Raw genomic sequence first — 24,308 nt, forward strand, 5'->3', positions numbered from 1 at the left:
CTTCCTGATATATATCCTCTGTGTCATGGATGGATCATTCGAGAAAAGCATCTCTGTTCAGAAAAGATTTACACATATTGGGCTGGACAATTGAGGCCATGAGGAGGTTTTGTATCTGTGATTTAAATAGCAAAGAAAAAAATCTCTTCAACTTGCGGCACGGTGGCACAGCGGTAGAGTTAGTGCCTTACAGCGGCAGAGACCCGGGTTGAATCCTGATCACACGTGCTTGCCCGTACGGAGTTTGTACATTCTCCCCATGACCGTGTGGGTTTTCCCCAGGTGCTTTCACATTTCCTCCCACATTCCAAAACCGTACAGGTTTGTAGGTTAATTGGCTTCAGTAAGAAATGTAGGATAGTGCGAGTGAACAGGGATCACTGGTCAGCGTGGAATCGATGGGCCAAAGGGCCTGTTTCTGCCCTGTATCTCTAAACTAAACTGATTTCATAATTCCTGGAATGGCGGGACTGTCATATGTTGAAAGACTGGAGTGGCTCGGCTTGTTCACGCTGGAATTTAGAAGGATGAGAAGGGATCTTATCGAAGCATGTAAGATTATTAAGGCAGGAAACATGTTCCCAATGTTGGGGGAGTCCAGAACCAGGGGCCACAGTTTAAGAATAAGGGGTAGGCCATTTAGAACGGAGATGAGGAAAAACTTTTCAGTCAGAGAGTTGTAAATCTGTGGAATTCACTGCCTCAGAAGGCAGTGGAGGCCAATTCTCTGAATGCATTCAAGAGAGAGCTAGATAGAGCTCTTAAGGATAGCGGAGTCAGGGGGTATGGGGAGAAGGCAGGAACGGGGTACTGATTGAGAATGATCAGCCATGATCACATTGAATGGTGGTGCTGGCTCGAAGGGCCGAATGGCCTACTCCTGCACCTATTGTCTATTGTCTATTGTCTATAAAGTACTCAAACTCGCTTCACACAGATTCCACATGATTTCATCTGACTGATACAGGTACTCCACTGACCCAGAAAGGTGTGGGCCTAATCCATAATAGCAAGAGAATCTAACTGCGTGGTGACAATTTTACATAGCAAGTTTCTATTATGAACATGGACAGAAGAATTTATCATCCACAACTGTTGCCTGCAGCATTCAGCTTTTCAATTCTTTAAAATAAAGTATCATTATAAATTAGATTGACTTCCCAATTTGGTCTATGTGAGAAGATATTGTTTCTTTTAGGTTTTCTGTCAATTGTTTTGCAGGGTAAATGGAAAATAATTTATGAAGCATTGGAAAATTGAACATAGGATCACGCTGCCTGCTGTTCCCTCAATTTTCATAAGATTAATCCTGCCCCCACACAGTGGAACTTTAGAATTATGACCCAATTCCTCATCTTTTCTCAGTCCCCACTGATTTATGGTCTTTGTTTTAAGGAATTTTCTGTGGGAGATTTTGAATAAGATCTTGCTGGACATAAAATTATTCCTCTCTTTTACACACACACACACTCACTGAGAAATACATAAACTCACACAAAACACACAGAGAGAAATATGCACACACAATGCACAAAACATGCTCACTCACACAGGTATACACACACACAAAAGCACACACGCACACGTACAGAAATACATGCACACAAAACACACACTGTACACGCAAACACACAGTCGCGCACACATACAGAAAAGTTTATCAAAGATGCGGTCACGGTGGCGCAGCGGTAGAGTTGCTGCCTTACAGCGAATGCAGCGCCGGAGACCCGGGTTCCATCCCGACTACGGGTGCTATCTGTACGGAGTTTGTACGTTCTCCCCATGACCTGCGTGGGTTTTCTCCGAGGTCTTCGGTTTCCTCCCACACTCCAAAGATGTGCAGGTTTGTAGGTCAATTGGCTTGGTAAATGTAAAAATTGTCCCTAGTGGGTGTAGGATAGTGTTAGTGTGTGGGGATCGCTGGTCGGCGCGGACCCGGTGGGCCGAAAGGGCCTGTTTCCGCGCTGTGTCTCTAAACTAATTACAACAGGAACTAAATAAACTGGAGAAATGGGCCAAGAAATGGCAGATGGGATTTAAATCGTAGAAATGGTAGGTGTTGCGCTTTGGTAAGGTGAACCAAGGTAGGACTTGCACAGTAAATGGTACAGTATGTCCCAAGAGATCATTACAGAACAGAGAGAGCTAAGGGAGCAGGTACACAGATCTCTGAAGGTGGCAACACAGGTAGACAAGATGGTGAAGAAGGCATTTTACATGCTTGGCTTCATTGGTCAGAGAACTGAGTACTTGAGTTGGGGTGTCATGTTAAAACTGTGCAAGTCATTGGTGAGATCACACTTGGAACATTATGTGCAGTTCCAGTTACTCAGCTGTGGGAAGAACATCACAGAGCAGGTAAGAATGCAGTATAGATTCACAAGCCAATTACTGGGACTGGAGCGTCTGAGTTATGGGGAGAAGGTGGATAGGTGGGATTGTTTCCCCTGGTAGGCAGGAGGTTGAAGGATGACCTTATGGAGCTGTATAAAATCATGAGGGGCATAGACCAAGCGGATGGCTACAATCTTTTTTCCCAGGATAGTCTAAAACCAGAGGGCATAAGTTTAAGGTGAGAGGAGAAAGATTTAAAAGGGTCCCGATGTGCAAATTGTTTGAACAGAGGGTAGTATGTACATGAAACAAGCTGCCAGAGGAAGTGGTTGAGGCTGGTATAATAACAACATTTAAAAAAACTTTTGGATGGATACATGGATAGGAAAGGATTACGAGGGGAGGCAGTCGGGGGTGGGGGGGGGGGGGCAGGGGGGGGGGAAGTGTCGAGACCAAAGAGGGACTATTGGGACTCTAATGAGTACTTTGTAACTTTGTTGGCGCCAGATACGTGGCGACATTTTGCTTACATTATGTACGGTACGCAAAAGCAGAATTTCACTGCACCTAGGTATATGGAACAATAAAGTACCATTGAATCATTGAACGTAAAGGATATGGATTAAATGCAGGTAAATGGGGCTAGCATTGATGGGCATCATGGTTGGCATTGACAAGATGGGCTGAAGGGCCTGTTTCTGTGTTCCATGACTCTGTGGCTCTGACCACCTTCCCTATCTCACAATCGAGATCTCGGACTACACCAAAGATACTAGAGGAACAAGATAGACCACTCAACCATATAAACCGTAATACGTCACGGCGCCATTTTAGTAAGCAGAAACTTGCAGAAACATTTAAAAAGAAAAAGAACAAAAATCTGTGAATTGATAGATGAGTTGTATTCTGCATTTTAATGGTATCATCACACATACTGTTCCCCCACAACGCTGATTACACTGTGAGAGGCAGAGCGAACGGCGGGTTTTGCCTACTAAAATGGCGAACGTTACGCTCCTTTGCGTACTGCACTTCAGTACAGGCGATTTCAACAGAGTGGTCCATCCAGCTCCTCTGGTATCTTTCGACTACACTGCACAACCAAAAGCTTTGTGTTTCGATCTTCAGGCACCCAGGAAGGAGCTTCAGAATGGAGTGATCCGCGGCTACCAGATCGGCTACCGGGAAAATGGCCCAGGCAGCAACGGGCAGTACAGTATCGTGGAGATGAAAGCCACGGGCTACAGCGAGATGTACACGCTGGACAAACTGAAGAAGTTTGCCCAGTACGGGGTGGTCGTGCAGGCGTTCAACCGAGCTGGCACTGGCCCAAGCTCCTCCGAGATCAACGCTACAACGCTCGAGGATGGTAAGATACAAAACGATCTTTGTGTGGCTGCTGTCATTCATACTTTTTGTGCTCTTTGGGAGATGCCAAACACCAGAGGCAGAGGTTTAATCTTGACTTCAGGCGCTGTCTGCATGGAGCTTGCGTGTTTCCTTGTGATCACGTGGGTTTCCTCCAGGTGCTCTAGATTCCACACACATCCCAAAGGCGTGCGGGTTGGTAGATTAACTGGCCATTGTAAATTGGCCCAAGTGGGTGGGTGAGTGGAAGAATCTAGGGGGAGTTGATGAGAACGTGGGGGGAATGAAGAATTGAACAAATGTAGGATTGGTGTAAATGGATGAGTGATGGTCAGAATAGACTCAGTGGGCAGAAGGGCCTGTTTCTATGCTGTGTCTCTCTATGACTCTATGGGTGGAATTTATCTCTGAGATCTGGACATCAATCACTTGTGGTTAATGTGGACAGAGTTGAGCACAGAGAGAATCCTGATCCCAACTGAGTATCTCAGTCATGGACCCCCAACTGCAACCCCTGGAAAAAGCTCACCGTTCAACCCATTGGTTGGAATGGGAAATAGACAAAAATGCTGGAGTAACTTAGGCAGCATCTCCGGAGAGGAGGAATGGGCAATGTTTCAGGGCGAGACTCTTCTTATCTTCACTTTGAAGCATCTGTGTCAAGTGCTCCAAAGTCAGGCAAAGCCCTGAGTAAAACATCACTCAGGATACCCAGCATTCATTCAACAGGATCCAGATATGCTGCCTTACAGCGCCAGAGACCCGGGTATGACCCTGCCTACGGGCAATGCCTGTGTACAGTTTGTACATTCTCCCCGTGACTGCATGGGTTTTCTCCGGGTGATCCGGTTTCCTCCCACACTCCAAAGACACGGAGGTTTGTGGGTTAATTGGCTTCTGTAAATTGTAAATTGTCCCTAGTGTGTAGGATAATGCTGGTGTATGCAGTGATTACTGGTTGGCGCAGATCCAGTGATCCGAATGGCCTGTCTCCACACTGCATATTCTAAAGTCTAAAATCTAAAGTCAACACTGTTAGCACAGGAGAGCGTCCGACTGTTCTGCTTCTTGAATAAAAAATGTTGGGATAATGGTAAGAAGGAACTGCAGATGCTGGTTTAAACCCAAGATCGACACTCCTGTGGTATGAACATTGACTTCTCTAACTTCAAATAGCCCTTGCTTTCCCTCTCTCTCTCCATCCCCTCCCCCTTCCCAGTTCTCCCACCAGTCTACATTCTATCTCTGTCCCACCCACTCCCCTGACATCAGTGTGAAGAAGGGGTCTCGACCCGAAACGTCACCCATTCCTTCTCTCCAGAGATGATGCCTGTCCCGCTGAGTTACTCCAGCATTTTGTGTCTATATTGGGATAATGATGCAGCTTCATTTTGACCTCACCATCGTGAGATTGACTCTGTTAGTTTTGTTTAGGGTACAGCGTGGAAACAGGGCCTTGGGCCACCGAATCGACGCCGACCCTTGAACACCCTCATCCCTGTACATTGTCTGTATGATCCCATTTACAACGTCCTATACACTTTATGGTCCCCAATTAACCTACCAACCTGCACGTCTTTGGGAAAGTGGGAGGAAACCAGAACACCCGAACGAAACCCATGAGGTTACAGGGAGAACGTGCTAACTCCACACCAACAGCACCCGAGGTCAGGAGCAAACGTGGGTCCCTGGCGCTGTGAGACAGAACTTCACTGCTGCACCACTGTGCTGCCCTGTCGTAAATCCATTGGTTGCAGTCCGAGCCTGCATGTAAAGAGGCAGCCCACGCTCCCACCCCCTCTGCAGCTGCCTTGTCGCATAGTCGCTCATGAGCAACTTTGGGGTATATAAAATCATGAGGGGCACAGGTAAGGTGAAATATTTTCCCAGGGTAAAGGAGTTTAAAACTACAGGGCATATGTTTAAGATGAGGGTTGGGGTTTTAAGATGAGAGGAGAAAGATTTAAAAGGGACCAGAGAGGCAATGTTTGCACACAGGAGGTGGTGGGTGTATGGAACGGGCTGCCAGAGGAACTGTAGAGGCAGGTATAATTATGATATGTAAGAGACGTTAGTTCAGGTACATGGAATAGGAAAGATTTGGAGGGCAATGGGCAAGGAACAGGCAGACGGGACTAATTCGGATGGACAACCTGATCGACATGGACAAGATGGGCTGAAGGGCCTGTTTCCCTGCTGCCCAGCTCTATGTGAGAGTCTCACCTATTCATTGCACAAGTGAAAGGACATTAACTGGGCGTTGCCATCCTCGGGAGAAGGGCCCCCCTCACGTCTTGATGAGGAAATACAGCAATGAATAAACACTGCGCGTAGGAAAGAACTGCAGATGCTGGTTTAAATCAAAGGCAGACACAATATGCTGGAGTTACTCAGCGGGGCGGGCAGCATCTCTGGAGAGAAGGAATGGGTGACGTTTCGGGTCGAGACCCTTCTTCCGACTGAAACGTCACCCATTCCTCCTCTCCAGAGATGCCCCGCCGAGTTACTCCAGCATTTTGTGTCTCCCAATGAGTAAACACTGGCGGGTTCCTTTCGTGATCGGTGACAATTTATGACAAGCTATAATTTTTGACTCTGTCGTAAGTGTAGGATAGCGAAGCCCATCTGATATTTGCCTCTTTCTTATCATAATTGTTTTGCAACAAAGAAATACCAATCAGCACTTACAGGATCTCAAAACCCAAATTACAGTGGATCTGCCGTCTAATTAAAGTGATGTCAGCTTGGATTTACAATTCAATGATCAGTTTTTAATGAGTGTAGCACCCTGTAATCTCCTAACACCGTCATCAGCCGCACTATCTCTTAAGCCTGTTATCAGCACAATTCAGCATGGTATAATTGATGTCACACTATTCGAAAGGCATAAAGAGAATGAAGATTGCTCGGCAAATGCAGAAGAAAGAGTTCTGGATTCTCATGACAGAGTTACATAAATTACGGCTCAGTGACTGACTTAGCTGGTAGTTTGATTTTGCAAAGAATCAACACACTGTTGGCACAGGTCCAGTTGAGTGGGTTTTTTTAGTGTAGGTGTATGTTGAAATGCCAGCCAATAAACTCAGAGATTTCTCTTGTTTCAGCATAATCTCTGTATCTTTAGTTTAGTTTAGTTTAGTTTAGTTTAGAGATACAGTGCGGAAACAGGCCCTTCGGCCCACCTTGCTGGCCAACGATCCCCGTACACTAGCGCTACACATTTTAATCAAAGTCAATTAACCAACAAACCTGTACGTTTTTTTGGAATGTGGGAGGAAACGAGAGCACCCAGAAAAAATGGTCACGGGGAGAACGTACAAACTCCGTACAGGTAGCACCCGCAGTCAGGATGGAACCCGGCTGTAAGCAGCAACTCTATCAACGCGCCATTGTGCCGCCCTTAATGCGTTGATCCTCTTCGTCAATTCCCCCTCCCTCTCCCCCATTTTCCCCACTGCCCTTCCTCCCTCTTGTCCCATCCCACTGCTCTCCCCCTCACGACCCCTTCGCCCCTCTACCCTGTTGTCCCTCTCCCCTCTAACCTCACCGCTCTCCCCCTTTTCTCCCGTACCCCGTACCCCCCACTTCCCATCTCCGACCCACCTCACTGCCTCTCACTCTTTCCCTCCTCACCCTTCTCCCATTTTCCCTCCGTCCCTGTTCATTGTTTCTCTATTATCAGGTGTACCAAGGGTCGCTTTGATCATTCGTTTCTGCCTACAGATCAGTAAGATTATTGCCATACATAAACACTCTCCCCCATTAAGTACAGAATGCATAGAAGCAGCCCACAGTCCGTGTGCAAGAGTCCACAGGTTTTGGCACCATTTTCAGAGTCCCAGCTGCAGCTGGCATAAAGGCCCATTGCAGCTGTTGCCTCCGTCTAGTTTGTCTAGCAAACTGTTGTGCCTCTCCTCGCCTGGGCCCTGAGCCCTTTAGCCAGCGTCCGCCGCTGTTTCTGAATCCCTCCACCTCTCCGGTGCCTGGCCTTCAGCGGGAGACAGGCCTCGGACACCAGGCGGGTTCCCGGTTCCGCTGTGGGTGAGCCAGACCTGTTGCCGGCGTATTCTTCCCACCCTGTCTCCTGCAAAGACTCTCTCCTCTACTCCCAATTCCTCCGTCTACGCCACATCTGAGGTGTTCCGTACCAGGACATCTGAGATGTCCTCATTCCTTAGGGAACGGGGGTTCCCCTCTTCCATCATAGATGAGGCCCTCACTAGCCCCCCCTTCTATGCTCCGCTTTTGCTCCCCATTCCCCCCAGTCGCGACAGGGACTAGAGTCCCCCCTGGTCCTCGCCTTTCACCCCATCAGCCGTCGCATACAGCACATAATCCGCCAACATTTTCTTCCACCTCCAACACCAGCCACATCTTCCCATCTCAACCCCTTTCCACTTTCTGCAGAGACCGTTCCCTCCGCAACTCTCTGGTTAACTCATCCCTTCCCACCCAAACCACCCCCTCCCCAGCTGCCTTCTCCTGCAACCACAGGAGATGCAACACCTGTCCCTATACCTCCTCCCTCGACTACATCCAAGGACCCTGACTGTCGTTTCAGGTGAGGCAGAGGTTCTTTTGCACCTCCTCCAACCTCATCTACTGTATCCGCTGTTCCGGGAGTGGGCTTCTACATATCGGCGAGACCAAGAGCAGGCTCAGCGATCGTTTCGCTGAACGCCTCCGCTCAGTCCGCCTAAACTTACATGATCTCCTGGTTGCTAAACACTTTACATCCCCCTCCCATTCCTATACTGACGTTTCTGTCCTGGGCTTCCTCCACTGTCAGAGTGAGGCCCAACACAAATTGGAGGAACTGCACCTCATATTTTGCTTGGGCGGCTGACAACCCAGCGGTATGAACATCGACTTCTCCAACTTCAAATAACCCTTGCTTTTCCTCTCTCTCCATCCCTTCTCTGTCCTAGTTCTCTGACCAGTCTGACTGTACCCTGGATTAAATGTTATCTTTGTATGCTTTGTTGCCACCTTCCCCAGCTAACAATGACATTATCCTTAATCTTCGTCCACTTTGATCTATTGTTTTTATACTTTACCTTTCTATATCTGTGTCTCCCTCTCCCCTGACTCTCAGTGTGAACAAGGGTCTCCACCTAAAACGGCACCCATTCCTTCTATCCAGAGATGCTGCCTGTCCCACTGAGTTACTCCAGCATTTTGTGTCTATCTTCAGGGTAAACCAGCATCTGCAGTTCCTTCCTACACACTTCCACTACCTCCCTTTGTTTCCTACCATTAAGCCAATTCTGTATCCTGCTAGGTAGTGGGAGGGGTGGGGGAGGGGGGGAGAAGAGGGGGGGGAGGAGAGGGGGGGGGGGAGGAGAGAGGAGGAGAGAGGTGGGAGGAGGAGAGAGGGAGGGAGGAGAGAGGGAGGGTGGAGAGAAGAGGGGGTGGAGCGAAGGGGGGGTGGAGAGAAGGAGGGGGTGGAGAGAAGGGGGTGGAGAGAGGGGGGAGGAGAGAGGGGGAGGAGAGAGGGGGAGGAGAGAGGGGGAGGAGAGAGGGGAGGAGAGAGGGGGGAGAGAGGGGGAGGAGAGAAGGGGGGGAGAGAGGGGGGAGAGAGAGAAGGGGGGAGGAGAGAAGGGGGGAGGAGAGAGGGGGAGGAGAGAGGGGGGAGGAGAGAGGGGGGAGAGAAGGGGGGAGGAGAGAAGGGGGGAGGAGAGAAGGGGAGGAGAGAAGGGGGGAGAGAAGGGGGAGGAGAGAAGGGGGGAGGAGAGAAGGGGGAGGAGAGAGGGGGGAGGAAAGAAGGGGGGAGGAGAGAAGGGGGGAGGAGAGAGGGGGAGGAGAGAAGGGGGAGGAGAGAGGGGGGAGGAGAGAGGGGGGGAGGAGAGAAGGTGGGGAGAGGAGGTATGAAAGAGTGGGGAAGAATCTTGCAGCTCCATTGCTCATCCTGTTTCAACTAAACATTAAATAGACTATTTAATTGGTTAATAATCTGTTTTAGGTGATAATTTAACTGTATGCAAATTGAAGTAATTAAAGCATCCTCTCAGGGTGTTACATTTTAAGTGTAGTTGGTAAGATTATTCATTGTTCTAAGGAACAGGATGAACACATTCACCACTGTAATGATGATTATTAACCCCGTCTTGACCAACATCCTCCTATCTGGCTATTCTGTAGATTCAATGGTTGACAGTTGTGTGAAGGGAAGACCAGAGGTTATGTAAGAGGAAGGGGGGGGGGGGGGGGATTAGAAGAGAGTTTCTCATTCTCATCGAGTGGATATTTTTAAGGGGGCAATTGATAGATCTTTGATTAGTATGGGTGTCCGGAGTTACCAAGTGCACCAAGGCACATTCCTTGTATACGCACATACTTGGCCAATAAACCTATTCATTCATTCATTCATTCATTCATTCATTCATTCAATATGGGGAGAAGGCAGGAGAATCGTGTTGACAGGGATTCAGCCACGATTGAATGGCGGAGTAGATTTGACTTGGGCCACCACTAAACAAAAAAACAAATGATCTTGTCACGATCACACTGCTGTTTGTGGGGGCAAATCATTGGCCAAATTTCCTATATTGCAGCCGTGAATATTTCATTCAATATGGGGAGGAGAGAAGGGGGGAGGAGAGAAGGGGAGGAGAGAAGGGGGGAGGAGAGAAGGGGAGGAAGGGTCTGAAGAAGGATCTCGACCCGAAACGTCACCCATTCCTTCTCTCCCGAGATGCTGCCTGACCTGTTGAGTTACTCCAGCATTTTGTGAATAAAGTGAATATTTCATTTGTTGTCAATGCACCTGAGAGGGCAAAATGTGATGACTGAACCTTTATTTCAATGAGGGGAAGTGTTGTGAGTGTAGCCAATAAAACAACTAAAAGATTCTGAGGTGGTGGAAATTGACTGTGAACTGCTGCCAAGAACTGGTGGGGGTTAGGGGGCAAAGGTGACAATAACAGACTGGATATTATCATCCAACAGCACTTTCCTTGACCCGTATAGTTTTTCGCAGCTCACAAGAGAATAGAAGTGCTAGCACCTGATCCATTTTATTTCTGTTCTACAAATGTGGTTATTGATTTATTTTTTAAATCAATTGAGACGGTTCAAAGTGACACCTGCCACGATTGATGCACAGAGGTTGTAGAAGGGGCAGCCAAGTGTGAACAAAATGACGGACTGGCAAAAGATTCTCCTGTAGAGAGAGAGAGAGAGAGAGAGAGAGAGAGAGAGAGGGGATGACCTTACCCCAGATGTGAATCACTCTCCCTCAGAACAGCCACCATCACATCTGTCGGCCTTCATGCTCAGGGAAAGGTTGCTCCTACAATTGAGTAGGCACTCCCTGAAACAGGAGGAAAGAAAGATCTGTGTTAAAAAAAAACACCTCACAGTTCGAGAGGTTATAAGTTCATAAGTTATTGGAGCAGAATTGAGCCACTTGGCCCATCAGGTCTAATCCGCCATTCAATCATGGCTGATCTATCTTTCCCTCTCAACCGCATTCTCCTGCCTTCCTCCCCATAACCCCTCACAACTATGTGCTTTCAAGAGTGCGTACAGTTGAAATTATAAGTTGCATTAACATTGGTTTTTGTTCCCATTGAATTTTGGAGCTGATGGGTGATCTGACACTTAATATTATTTTAAAAAGTTAGTCCAACTTTTTACAGGGAAGCTATTTTCTCTGGTGGAACAAAACAGTCCAGGGACATCATTAGAGCTGTGTAGGAATGAACTGCAGATCTAGTAGAGATAGTTGATTCGGAGAGAACATGTGGTAATGCTTTTCACAGAGAGTGTATGGCATCTGACAGATACATAGAAACAGAGAAACATAGAAAATAGGTGCAGGAGTAGGCCATTTGGCCCTTCGAGCCTGCACCGCCATTCAATGTGATCATGGCTGATCATCAAACTCAGTATACTGCCAGGAGTCGTAAGTGAAGGCAGATTCAAAACAAGCCATAACTATCTGAGAAGAAAAGAACTACAGATGCTGGTTTATACCAAAGATAGACACAAAATGTTGGAGTAACTCAGCGGGTCAGGCAGCATCTCTAGAAAAAAGGAATAGTTGACTTTTTGGGTCGGAACCTTTCTGCAGACTGGAAAAAGGTTTGGACCTGAAAGTTCACCAATTCCTTTTCTCCCGAGATGCTGCCTGATCTGTTGGTTTTTGTGTCTATTTACTCCATATTTCACAGGGCTCTGTGGAGAGGCAGGGGAAGAAGAACTAGCTGGATTGCTCTGACAAAGGACATGTATAGACTCATTTGGGCCAAATGTGCAGTTAAATCAGGATAAATAGGTGTTGCACTCAATATGAATGCTGGAAACTCCTAAAGTCTGGATGTTGGAGGCCAATCTAATTTCCAAGCCTGATTAACAAATTATTTTATTAAGAGTTTTATGGATGAAAGGAGATGCAGGAAGATGAAGTACAGATCAATATAATTTGGAAGATCAGGGGGATCATGAGAGGAATAGATCAGGTAAACGCACAGTCTCTTGCCCAGAGTAGGGGATCGAGAACCAGAGTACATAGGTTTAAAGTGAGGGGGGAAGCATATAATAGGTACCTGAGGGGTAACCTTTTACACAAAGGGTGGTGGGTGTATGGAACAAGCTGCCGGAGGAGGTAGTTGAGGCACGTACTATTGCAACATTTAAGAAAAATTTAGACAGGTTCATGGACAAGATAGGTTTAGAGTGATGTGGGCCAAACGCAGGCAGGTGGGACTAGTTGTGATGTGTTGGTCGGTGTGGGCATGTTGGGCCGAGGGGCCTGTTTCCACGCTGGGTGACTCTATATTAGAACTGGCTTGGGGTTGAATGGACCATTCATTTCCTACACTATCTTAAAACAATCAGACTTCATGCGATCTCTTGTAAAGAGCATCACCCAAATGTTTCCTGGAATTCCTCAGCTCCGCACCCAGCTCACTCTCGTCCATACGAAAGTCTCTGTCAAGCACCTGGTCTTAAGAAAGACTAAAATGGTACTCAGATATCACTGTAAGAACTTCAAGGGTTTCTTAAAAGTAAAATGTAGATCAGTGCAGAAGGTTGGAATGCGATTTTATTGAATTACTGAACGTACGGTGTCTGATAGTCAGCACTTGAGATTGGAAGAAGTTTCCTCCAGATGGGAGTGGACTTTTGGAATTGTCTACCCTGGAGGTTTGTGGAAGCTCAATATGCTCAATAGATTTTTATATGTTAAGGGAATCAAGGGATACAAAGTTAGTGGGGAGACATTGGCTCTGCAGTAAAAGAGCAGCCATGAACATAATGAATGTACAGGGTTGAAGGGCTGAATGGCCTACTTTTAGTTTTTGAGATACCGTGTGGAAACAGGACTTTTGGCCCACTGAGTCCGCGCCGACCAGCGATGCCCGCACACTATCCTACACACGCAAGGGACAATTTTACAATTATGCCAAGTCAATTAACCGAGAATCCTTGGAGTGTGGGAGGAAAGCAGAGAAAACCTACGCAGGTCACGGGGAAAACTCGGCATAAACAAACACCCTTAGTCAGAATCGAACCCGGGTCTCTGGCGCTGTAAAGGCAGCAACTCTACCGCTGCGCCACTGTGCCGCCTACTCTTGCTGTGTGCAGTTGGATCTGCACGATAATTTAGAAATGCTCAGCCTATGTTTACTGGCTGGGGTCTCACTGGTTTCAGGAGACATGAGGAGAAGGCTGCACACTTTATCCTTAGAACTAGCCTCAGCCGTCTGCCAGAAATCGAGATCTCCTTAGAAATCTGTCACATCTTTCATCTCTGTTTGCAGGACAAAGGCAAGCTGTGAGAGCTTTGTATCAGGATGCCCTAAATGTGACGAACAATTCAAACAGCTTCAGCTCCATATCTTGCAGCCAGGCAACATTATTAATTGATTCAACCGCACACATGAACCTGTTGATAACCTGTATTAAACCATCTGTGTCGATATAGGTGACCATCTGTCTTTTAAGTTGACGGTGTGCCACTGGACAGTTCTTCATTGCCTCCAGCAGGGAGAAATGGAGGATGTAAAGATGCACGTATGCTGTGTTTCTCAGCAGGAAATCACCATTAGAAAGAGATAGATAAGTAAAAACAAGAGGTTTCCATGAAACCTGAAAATGAGACCAAGAGACGTTGTTCATCAGACTCCAGTCGAGAGGTTCTGTGGAGCTGTGCAGAGTTTTGTGAATTCATATCATGGAATTTTGTCAAATATCATTTACCTGGAGCAGCAGATACATACCTCGTAGAGCATAGACTCATAAAGTCAAACAGCACAAAAACAGGCCCTTTAGCCCACAATTCCCAAACCAACCATTATACATTTCTACACTGCTCCCATTTACCTACATTTAGTCTGTAGCAACCTATGTCTGTTCATTCAAGTGCTTATCTGAATTCTTCTTACTTCATGACCATTTGTTCCCGGTCCTCTGGATGACACGCAAATATACACAGGCATGCACATGCACGCACGCACACACACACACACGCGCGCACACGCGCGCACACACACACACACACACACGCACACACACACACACACACACACACACACACACACACACACACACACACACGCCATATACACCGACATCAACATAAGAGTTGACATCTCTTGTGCAATGTTACATAGTGCACAGGAAGCATCAGGAAATCCAAGGTACCCAACTTTTCCCAAGCAGGTCCTGACTCTTAGAGAGTCGCCCATACCTGGTATCATCGGCACTAATGTCCACAGGTTACCATTATTGTTCCCATAAACAGGAAAACATTGGGATCCAAACCTGCTTCAGTGAGATGCATATAGTAAGTAGCCAGAATCTTATGCGTTAGTAAGTGATACCTCTGATATGCCTTTTATGAAAGGGTGGTGTACGACTGGGAGATTGGTCATCCCTAAACTACCTTCACATTGTTTGGTGGAGGTCAGTTTAGTTTGTGCATTGATCGAGGTTTGCTTTGTATTTTAATTGGTTTCATTTTTGTTGCGTGTTTTCCCAGTTCCCAGCCAACCTCCGGACATCGTGAAGGCTGTATCAATCTTATCAGACGTCATCACCATTGTTTGGTCACCACCTCCTCGCAGTACTTTGAACGGAGTATTGAAGGGTTTCCGTGTCATCTACTGGTCCATGCATCAAGATGGAGGTGAGCTACTGAGCTAGTAGCTCAGATGGAGGTGAGCTACTAGCGTAGATGGAGCATCTTAGTTGGCACGGGTAAGTTGGGCCAAAGGGTCTGTTTCCATGCTGTTTGACTCTACGACTTTGCAGTGAGGTGTCCGGTTTTTCGCCTCTCCCAGGAGATCACACGGTTCTTTTGGGTGGGAAGAAGGGCGATAGTGGGAAGAGGGTTGGGGTGGGATCAGCCATGATCGTATTGAATGGCGGAGCGGGCTCGAGGGGCCGGTTGGCCTACTCCTGCTCCTGTGTTCTTGTGTTCTTGTGTTCTTGTGTCCAAATGGCACATGCGTCTACGTACTGAGGGATGCCAATGCAAAGGCCTTGCAGGGAAGGGCAGCAACCTCATGTCTGCCGCCTCGAGACACTGAGGGACTGGCTCTTGTGGAACGGCTTGGCACACAAAACACTCAACGGGTGCATTGTTCAAAGAGGGTACATGAATGGCATTAGCTTGTTTCCCTGGAATGACGGAGGTCGAGGGAAGAATTGACAGAGGTGTATGAAATGATGAAAGGCATAGGTAGGGTGGACAGACGGAACCTTTTTCCCCAGGAAGGAAACGGCAAAGAGGAGTGGGCATAGCTGTAAAGTGAGAGGGGGCTAGGCAGGGTAAGTTGTTTACACAGCCAGTGGTAGGTGCTTGGAATGCACAGCGACAGTGACTGAGACAGATACGATAGTGGCATTTCAAAGTCGTTTAGATAGGCAAGGAACTGAGAGGTATCCATCACCTGCAGACAGAGGAGATTGGTTTAACCTGGCATCATGTTCGGATGGACACCGTGGGCCAAAGGGACTATTTCCATGCTGTACTTGTTCTATGTTCAATGAGTGCCACTGGTGCTTTGTAAAATGAGTGTTTCGGTTTGATAACACTATGTGGAATTCATTGCCACTGGAGGCTGTGGTGGCCAAGGCTACAGATATTACGGCGGAGATCGACAGATTCTTGATTAGTACGGGTGTCAGGGGTTATGGGGGGAAGGCAGGAGAATGGGGTTGAGAGGGAAAGATAGATCAGCCATGAATGAATGGCGGAATAGACTTGATGGGTCGAATGGCCTAATCCTTCTCCTATAACTTATGAACATGAATATAAAGAAAGGCATGTACAGGTAGTAATGACCTTTCTGTGTTTATTTCATCAATATAGTTTTATTTCTGAAGTATAAAAAATTCACCACAGGTCCCCAACAGGCTGCAGGCAGATGGGTCTGTGATCCCCTGCTGTGGGTTCAAAGACCACCGTGCAGTCCATCCATTGCAATGCGGGCGATGGTTGCATTAACACCACCTGCTGCGTGTTCAGGGGCTATGGGGAGAAGGCAGGAGAATGGGGTTAAGAGGGAAAGATAGATCAGCCATGATTGAATGGCGGAGTAAACTTGATGGGCCGAGTGGCCTAATTCTGCTCCTATCACTAATGAATTTATGAACTTAGGAGTGACCTTTCCTCTTTGTGCTCTGCACCAGACTGGGGCGAGATGCAGAACGTCACCACGCTGGAATCACGGGTGGAGCTGCGCGGTCTGGAGAAGTTCACCAACTACAGCGTCCAAGTGCTGGCGTTCACGCAGGCGGGGGATGGCGTGCGCAGTCTGGTGGTGTACGCACAGACGAAAGAAGACAGTAAGAAGCTTTTCTCTCCTCTCTGTCGGGCTCAGCGAGTGTCCTCCGTCACGGTTCTGAGTAAGGGTGCCAACTTCCTCACTCCCAAATACAGGACAAGGTGACGTCACCGCCCCGCACCACACGTGACCTCACCCAGCCAGTTGCCACGTGCTCCCGCTCCACCAACGACGGCCGCCCGGGCCGGGAGGTGGGTTGCTAGGCAACCTCCGTTAAGCGGCGCCCAGGCGTCCGAACCTAGACTGTCCAGAGCTAAAATGTCAGAAACCTAGAATGTCAGGACCTAATCTGTCAGGGCCTACAGTGTCCGGGCCTACAATGTCAGAACCTACAGTGTCCAGGCCTACAGTGTCCGGGTCTACAGTGTCCAGGCCTACGGCGTCCCCCGGGCCTAATACAGAACCCTAGTTCTGAATGATGTGGAATGCTGGTGCTGACCCAGTGTTGAGCAGCACAACCAGGACAAGGAACCTAAAACAACATTTAGACTTTACTTTAGACTTTAGAGATACAGCATGGAAACAGGCCCTTCTGCTCACCAAGTCCGGGCCGACCAACGATCACCCCCATACACTGGCACTATCCTACAATACACTGGCACTATCCTACACATCAGGGACAATTAACCATTTTTACCAAAGCCAATTCACCTACAAACCTGCACATCTTTGTAATGTGGGAAGAACACGTAGCACCCGGGGAAAGCCCACGCAGGTTACAGGGACAGCACCCATGGTCAGGATCGAACCTGGGTCCCTGGCGCTGTAATGCAGCAGCTCTACCACTGCGCCACTGCGCACTGGTGCAGGATGTGGGAATTATAGATGTAACTTGATAATGTTACATCATGTTGGAATTTGATGTAGAAATTATGTAAGGTAGACACAAAGTGCTGGAGTAACTCAGCAGGTCATGCAGCATCTCTGGAGAGAAGGAATGGGTGACGTTTCGGGTCGAGACCTTTCTTCAGACCGATCCGCTGAGTTACTCCAGCATTTTGTGTCCACCATCGATTTAAACCAGCATCTGCAGTTTTTTTCCCTAGAAATTATGTAAGACTTTCCCATCTCCTACATTGTGCATAGATTGAGGATCCATTCACCTGAATGCACTCACCAGCTACACACATACACTGTCACGCCCACAGATTACTTATTTAACTATCTTTTTCACCACCCAGTTGACCAAACTAACAATTACTCAAAGTCTACATCCTTTGATTGTTTTTCCATTAGACTCGGACCGCTTTCTGCCAGCACAATGGCAGTAAAAAAAAGTTTGATATTAATTAATCTTAATAGTATTTGTGTTTGTTTGTGACATCCTTATCTCAACCATTGCCTCCTGCAGGAGCACTGTCTGTCATGATTGTTCATGGTTGGTTCAGAGTTTAATGGGCCTACATCATCATGTTTGTCACTGTGACAATTTAATGGTATGTTATCACTACCCTGGGACCACTTCTTTTGGCTCTCTCCATAGCAACCAAAGATTTATCCTTGGTTTCCGACTGTCTTTGTCCAAACATTAAATGTCCGCTAATGATCGTAATGTTTATTAATGCTCCCGGATCTCGGCTTCAACATGGATTATCCATTATTTAAGTTCTTCCAATGTAATATTGAGATTTCCCAATATCCACTATTATTTTTTTCTTTTATATTGTGTTAAAATGCTTCCTGTTTGTTGGGAATGTTTAATGTGGATCTTTTTGGTGTTATTCCAGTGGTGGCTGTCAAAGGGGTGCATTTGTAACAATTTCTTTCTGTCAGGAGCAAAATAATCTTGATGGTTTCAGGGTTGCAGTGTCCAAGTGACAAAACACTTCAGCAGGTCCTTACGCTTTGATGCTCACCATCAGTGAGGGGGTATGGGGAGAAGGCAGGAACGGGGTACCGATTGAGAGTGATCAGCCATGATCGCATTGAATGGCGGTGCTGGCTCGAAGGGCTGAATGGCCTACTCCTGCACCTATTGTCTATTGTCTATTGTCTATCAGCTACTCTTTAACCCTTGATTCTCCTTGGTTTTTATCTCTATTTCTTTAAACCCCAATAAACCTTCTATCCTCTGGAATAGCGATCAATTTTCAGATGGCAACACTTTACATGTCCCTGTGGGGCAATTTTCAAAGGAACGTAGAGTAGTACAAAAACTATTGGGGGGGGAGGGGGGGGGGGGTTAGCAGGGTGAGTAGTGGGACAAGGGTAGTTGGGAGTTGAGGAGCTGAACAGCCTTGGGGACAAAGGTTGCCCTTCTCCTCTGTCCTACAGCCTGAGCAGCGAAGCCGGCGTCTTGCAACCACAACAACCTGACCGTGGGAGAAGACGGCAGGGGAAGGGAAAAGACATTGTGGCCTTCCATCACAGTGAGGAGAGGACTGGAGGAGACTCACTGTGATGGATGTTTCTTTTTTTTGTGTGTTGGTTGGGGTTGTGTAATTTGCCTATTTTAATACTTTTATTGTGTAATTTGCCTATTTTAATGCTTTTATTGTTGGACTGTGGGTGACTGAATTTCGTCCAAAAAAATTGTTTTTTGGATGACAAATAAAGATATCTTGAATCTTGAGGGGAGCCACTCAAATGCAGAGAACAGGACGTGTGAGGGGTCCTGTAAAATCTTGCCAGCTGACCTTAGCATCTGCTGGTCAAGCTGTGTAGGAAGGAACTGTAGATGCTGGGGTATCCATTGCATCCGCTGCTCTAGATGTCAACTTCTTTACGTCGGCGAAACCAAACGCAGGCTCGGCGATCGTTTCGCTCAACACCTTCGCTCAGTCCGCCTCAACCAACCCGATCTCCCGGTGGCTGAGCACTTCAACTCCCCCTCCCACTCCCAGTCTGACCTTTCTGTCATGGGCCTCCTCCAGTGCCATAGTGAGGCCCACCGGAAATTGGAGGAACAGCACCTCATATTTCGCTTGGGCAGCTTGCAGCCCAGCGGTATGAACATTGACTTCTCCAACTTTAGATAGTTCCTATGTCCCTCTCTTCCCCTCCCCCTTCCCAGTTCTCCCTCTATCTTCCTGTCTCCACCTATATCCTTCCTTTGTCCCGCCCCCCTGACATCAGTCTGAAGAAGGTTCTCGACCCGAAACGTCACCCATTCCTTCTCTCCTGAGGTGCTGCCTGACCTGCTGAGTTACTGCAGCATTTTGTGAAATAAATACCTTCAATTTGTACCAGCATCTGCAACATCTGCAAAGATAGACACAAAGTGCTGCAGTAACTCAGCGGGTCAGGCAGCATCTCTGGAGAAAATGGATGGGTGACGTCTCGGGTCGGGATTCTTCTCACGTGAGACGTCAGCCAGCAGCTGTGGTGAATAAAACGCTTCAAGTCAATGAACTTTCTTCTGATAATTGGGCCTCGCTATTGCAGATACTCTCACCCTAAACCTGTGCCGTCCAAAAGACATGGAAAGTTAAAAACATTTAAAAGTTAAATTACATATGAATAAGAATCCAAATAATTAATTTACAAGCATCTAATTTAAGTAAAAACATTCAAAGAAGTCAAGGAATAACAGTCCACTTACCCATTGATAAATGTAAGAGACCATGTTTCATGAATGTGATCTCTTATCAGGCAACTGAACCATCCTACCACAACCAGAGCAGTCCTGAACTACTATCTACCTCATCAGGGACCCTCGGACTATCTTTGCTCGGACTTTACTAGCTTTACCTTGCACTAAAAGTTGTTCCCTTATCATGTATCTGTACACTGTGAATGGCTCGATTGTAATCATATATTGTCTTTCCACTGGCTGGATTAGCATGCAACAAATGCTTTTCACTGTACCTCGGTACACATGACAATAAACTAAACTGAGCTGAATGGAGTTGCCGCGGTTACACCAAGATGGATCGTGTGGGGCTACGGCACCAAGGTGCTGAGCTCAAGAAGTTTTGGAAAGTTTCGGGGGCTCAGCAATGAGTTCCTCCCACACTCCAAAGACGTACAGGTATGTAGGTTAATTGGCTGGGTAAATGTAAAAATTGTCCCTAGTGGGTGTAGGATAGTGTTAATGTACGGGGATCGCTGGGCGGCACGGACTTGGTGGGCCGAAAAGGCCTGTTTCCGGCTGTATATATATGATATGATATGATATGATATGATAATGATCCGATCCGTCTACGCCTGATGTTCAGCACTTTCTGTGTCTCTACCCATCAATGCACAGTTGCTTGTGCACACAATGCGTTGGTGTGCATGCATGCACCAGTTTGCCAGCGCTTCTTAATGAAATGGCCAGCAGCATGATCCGGCCTATTAAACACAATTGAATTCTTTATGTACACAGAGTGCACATTTAAGTTGGGATCCTCTGTGCAGAGGGCATTATGCAAGGCATTGTCCTGGTGCAGTGGAGTCAGTTGTCAGGCAGTGCTAAACACCCTGCCAAGGAGTGGCTCAGAAAAATTGCATTGATCATTTAAGAGGAAGTTTAAAAAGGGCATGAATGAGAAAGAAGTGGAAGGGTATTTCATGTTGCATCGATGGTCTGGAGGGTGAAAGTTTATGGGGAGCATGAAATTGTAGAATAGACCAATAATATTATTATAATAATCATTTTCTCTGCTGTAGATTCTATGTAAGATCTTGATCTGGAGAAGTGCAGGGGCAGCCCAGCTGTTGTTAATCTTAAGGGGATTGGACAGGCTAGATGCAGGAAAAGTGTTCCGCATGTTGGGGGAGTCCAGAACCAGTGGTCACAATGTAAGAAAAAGGGGTAGGCCATTTAGGACTGAGATGAGGAAAAACTTCTTCACCCAGAGAGTTGTGAATCTGTGGAATTCTCTGCCACAGAAGGCAGTGGAGGCCAATTCACTGGATGTTTTCAAGAGAGAGTAAGATATGGCTCTTAGGGTTAATGAAATTAAGGGATATGGGGAGAAAGCAGGAGAAAGCAAGTACTGATTTTGGATGATCAGCCATGATCATATTAAATGGCAGTGCTGACCTACTCCTGCACCTATTTTCTATGTTTCTATGTTATAAATACCCCCTCAATTGCTAGTCTTGGCAGGCTAATCTTTTCCTACCAAAGCAGCAGGGAGTAGGACTATAAGGTTTCAAGTGCTCCGACCAGGCCAACTTTAGCTGTAGATTGGAGGGCTTCATTTAAAGGCATGGCGGTGGATAGGTGATGGTTACCATTTAAGGAGTGAATGCCAGAACTGCAAGAGTTATACATTCCTTTTGGGAGTTATGGACTAATTGAGTCACATAAAATAGGAACTGGCCTTTCGGCCTAACTCATCCATCCTGACCAAGATGTCTATCTAAGCTGTCTAAGGGTATGGGGCAAAGGCAGGAGAATGGGGTTGAGAGGGATAGACAGATCTGCCATGACTGAATGGCAGAGTACACTTGATGAGCCGAATGTCCTATTTCTGCTCCTAACACTTATGAGGACAGGTTTAGAGGAATATGGGCAAACGCAGGCAGGTGGGACTAGTGTAGATGGGTCATGAATGAATGGTGGAGATGACTTGATGGGTTGAATGGCCTAATTCTGCTCCTAGAATTTATGAACGAAGCTGGTCTCATTAGGCTGCATTTGGCCCATCTCCCTCTAAACCTTCAGTTCAGTCTGAAGAAGGGTCTCGACCCGAAACGTCACCCATTCCTTCTCTCCCGAGATGCTGCCTGACCTGCTGAGTTACTCCAGCATTTTGTGAATAAATCGATTTGTACCAGCATCTGCAGTTATTTTCTTATATCCCTCTAAACCTTGTCTATCTGTGCACCTGTCCAATTGACTTTGAACAGTCATCATAACTTCCATCGTAACTTCCTCACTAGCTTCCTCTGGCAACTCGTTCCATATACTCACCACCCTAGTGTGCCCTCATGTCTCCTGTTAGATCTTTCCCCTTCAAAAGTACAAAAGAAAAAATGCCAAAGCCATGGCTTATGAAAGAAGATAAGAACTATATTGGATCTAAAGAGGAGGCATAAAAAGTTACAAGCATCAGGCCTGAGGATTGGGAGCAGTTTAGAACTCAATACAAAATAGATTGAGATTTTGATTTGGAGAGAGAGAGCAATGTGCAAGGAATATGAAAGTGGGTTGTAAAAGCTTCTGCAAATATGAAGAGAGATGAAGCTCTGTCCCAGTTAGAAAAAGGGAAATTTTTGAGGAGCAAAGAAATGGCAGCAAAATTAAAGGAAGATTTTGGTTTCTGACTGAAGGCAGAAGGAACAAGTAAAATCCCAATAATGTAACGCCTAATGTAAAGAAAAGGAGTAGTTAAAGGAAATTAGTGTTATTAACAATATAATACTGAACAAATTAAAGCCAATAAATCACAGAGGCTGAAGAATTGTGTTCCTGAGTACATAAAAAGGAACCTTAGACATAGTGAATGCATGAGTTTCATCTTGCAAGATTCTATAAATTATGGAACAGATTCAGCAGGTTGTAAAATGGTAAATATAATCCCATTATTTAAACAAGGAGGGATAGAAAACAAGAAACTTTGGAGCACAAGGATGCAGTGGTGCGGTAAAATGGAGACACAAGAATGGAATCTGAAGATGGGCCCCCGACCTGAAACATTGCCGGTTAATTCCCACCACACATACTGCCTGACCCACTGAGTTACTCCAGCACTTTGCGTTGAAGTTTGGAGCATGTAGCCTAACATGAATAGTAGATAAACTACTAGAAGTTATTCTTCTGCTTAGGAAACCCATTCGGGATTAAGGATGATTTGCTTCCACCCAGTTATCTAGCATCTCATGTGACATATTATGGGAACAGTATGAGAAATATCACAATATGAAACGTTTAAGAAACAATTAGAGAGGTACATGGATAGGACAGATGGGTATCAAGGTTTATGGGGAGAAGGCAGGAGAATGGGGTTAAGAGGGAAAGATAGATCAGCCTTGATTGAATGGCGGAGTAGACTTGATGGGCCGAATGGCCTAATTCTGCTCTTATCACATGAGGCAGGTTTAGAAGGATATGGGCCAAACGCAGGCAGGTGGGACTAGTGTAGATGGGTTGTGTTGGCCGGAGTGAGCAAGTTGGGCCAGTGTCTGTTTGTACTCTGCATGACTCTATGATCCTCTACACTGAAGCATGAAGTGCCTGATGGCGGAGATGAGTGGGTGGAAAACCAACACAACAAATAAATAAAAAGATGCTGAATCTGTAACAAAAACAGAAAGTGTTGGAAGAACTCAGTCTAGCAGCATCTGTGGGAAGAAAAACAGTCAACATTTTAGGTCAGACAATAGACAATAGACAATAGACAATAGGTGCAGGAGTAGGCCATTCAGCCCTTCGAGCCAGCACCGCCATTCAATGCGATCATGGCTGATCACTCTCAATCAGTACCCCGTTCCTGCCTTCTCCCCATACCCCCTCACTCCGCTATCCTTAAGAGCTCTATCCAGCTCTCTCTTGAAAGCATCCAATGAACTGGCCTCCACTGCCTTCTGAGGCAGAGAATTCCACACCTTCACCACTCTCTGACTGAAAAAGTTCTTCCTCATCTCCGTTCTAAATGGGGATCCTTCTGCAGAACGATTGAGGCAGATGTAATAACAGCATTCGAGACATTTATAGAGGTACGTGGTTGGGAAGGGTTTAGAGGGATATGAGCCAGGCGTGAGTAAATTGGACTAGCTTGGATGGGGCAAGTAGAAACATGGAACTGCAGATGCTGGTTTACAAAAGGAGATGCAAAGTGCTGAAGTAACTCAGCGGCTCAGGCAGCATCTCTGGAGATCATGTTGACTAACCATCTGCCTATCAAAAAAACGCCTTGACAGTGTCTACCTATTACC

General features: G+C 46.6%; 1 protein-coding gene across 3 annotated transcripts in view; it reads left to right on the forward strand.

The window, feature by feature from the left end:
- dscaml1 (Down syndrome cell adhesion molecule like 1) overlaps positions 1-24,308 on the forward strand; it is a 494,811-nt gene that overhangs the window by 378,585 nt on the left and 91,918 nt on the right. For all 3 annotated transcript variants that reach the window (XM_078426581.1, XM_078426582.1, XM_078426583.1), the window contains 3 exons: positions 3,463-3,703; positions 14,690-14,836; positions 16,345-16,500. In XM_078426581.1, the coding sequence (XP_078282707.1) occupies positions 3,463-3,703; positions 14,690-14,836; positions 16,345-16,500 (544 nt within the window). The remainder of the gene's footprint in view (positions 1-3,462; positions 3,704-14,689; positions 14,837-16,344; positions 16,501-24,308) is intronic.

The sequence above is a fragment of the Rhinoraja longicauda genome, chromosome 32 (genome assembly GCF_053455715.1).
Source record: "Rhinoraja longicauda isolate Sanriku21f chromosome 32, sRhiLon1.1, whole genome shotgun sequence".
Classification (NCBI taxonomy): domain Eukaryota; kingdom Metazoa; phylum Chordata; class Chondrichthyes; order Rajiformes; family Arhynchobatidae; genus Rhinoraja; species Rhinoraja longicauda.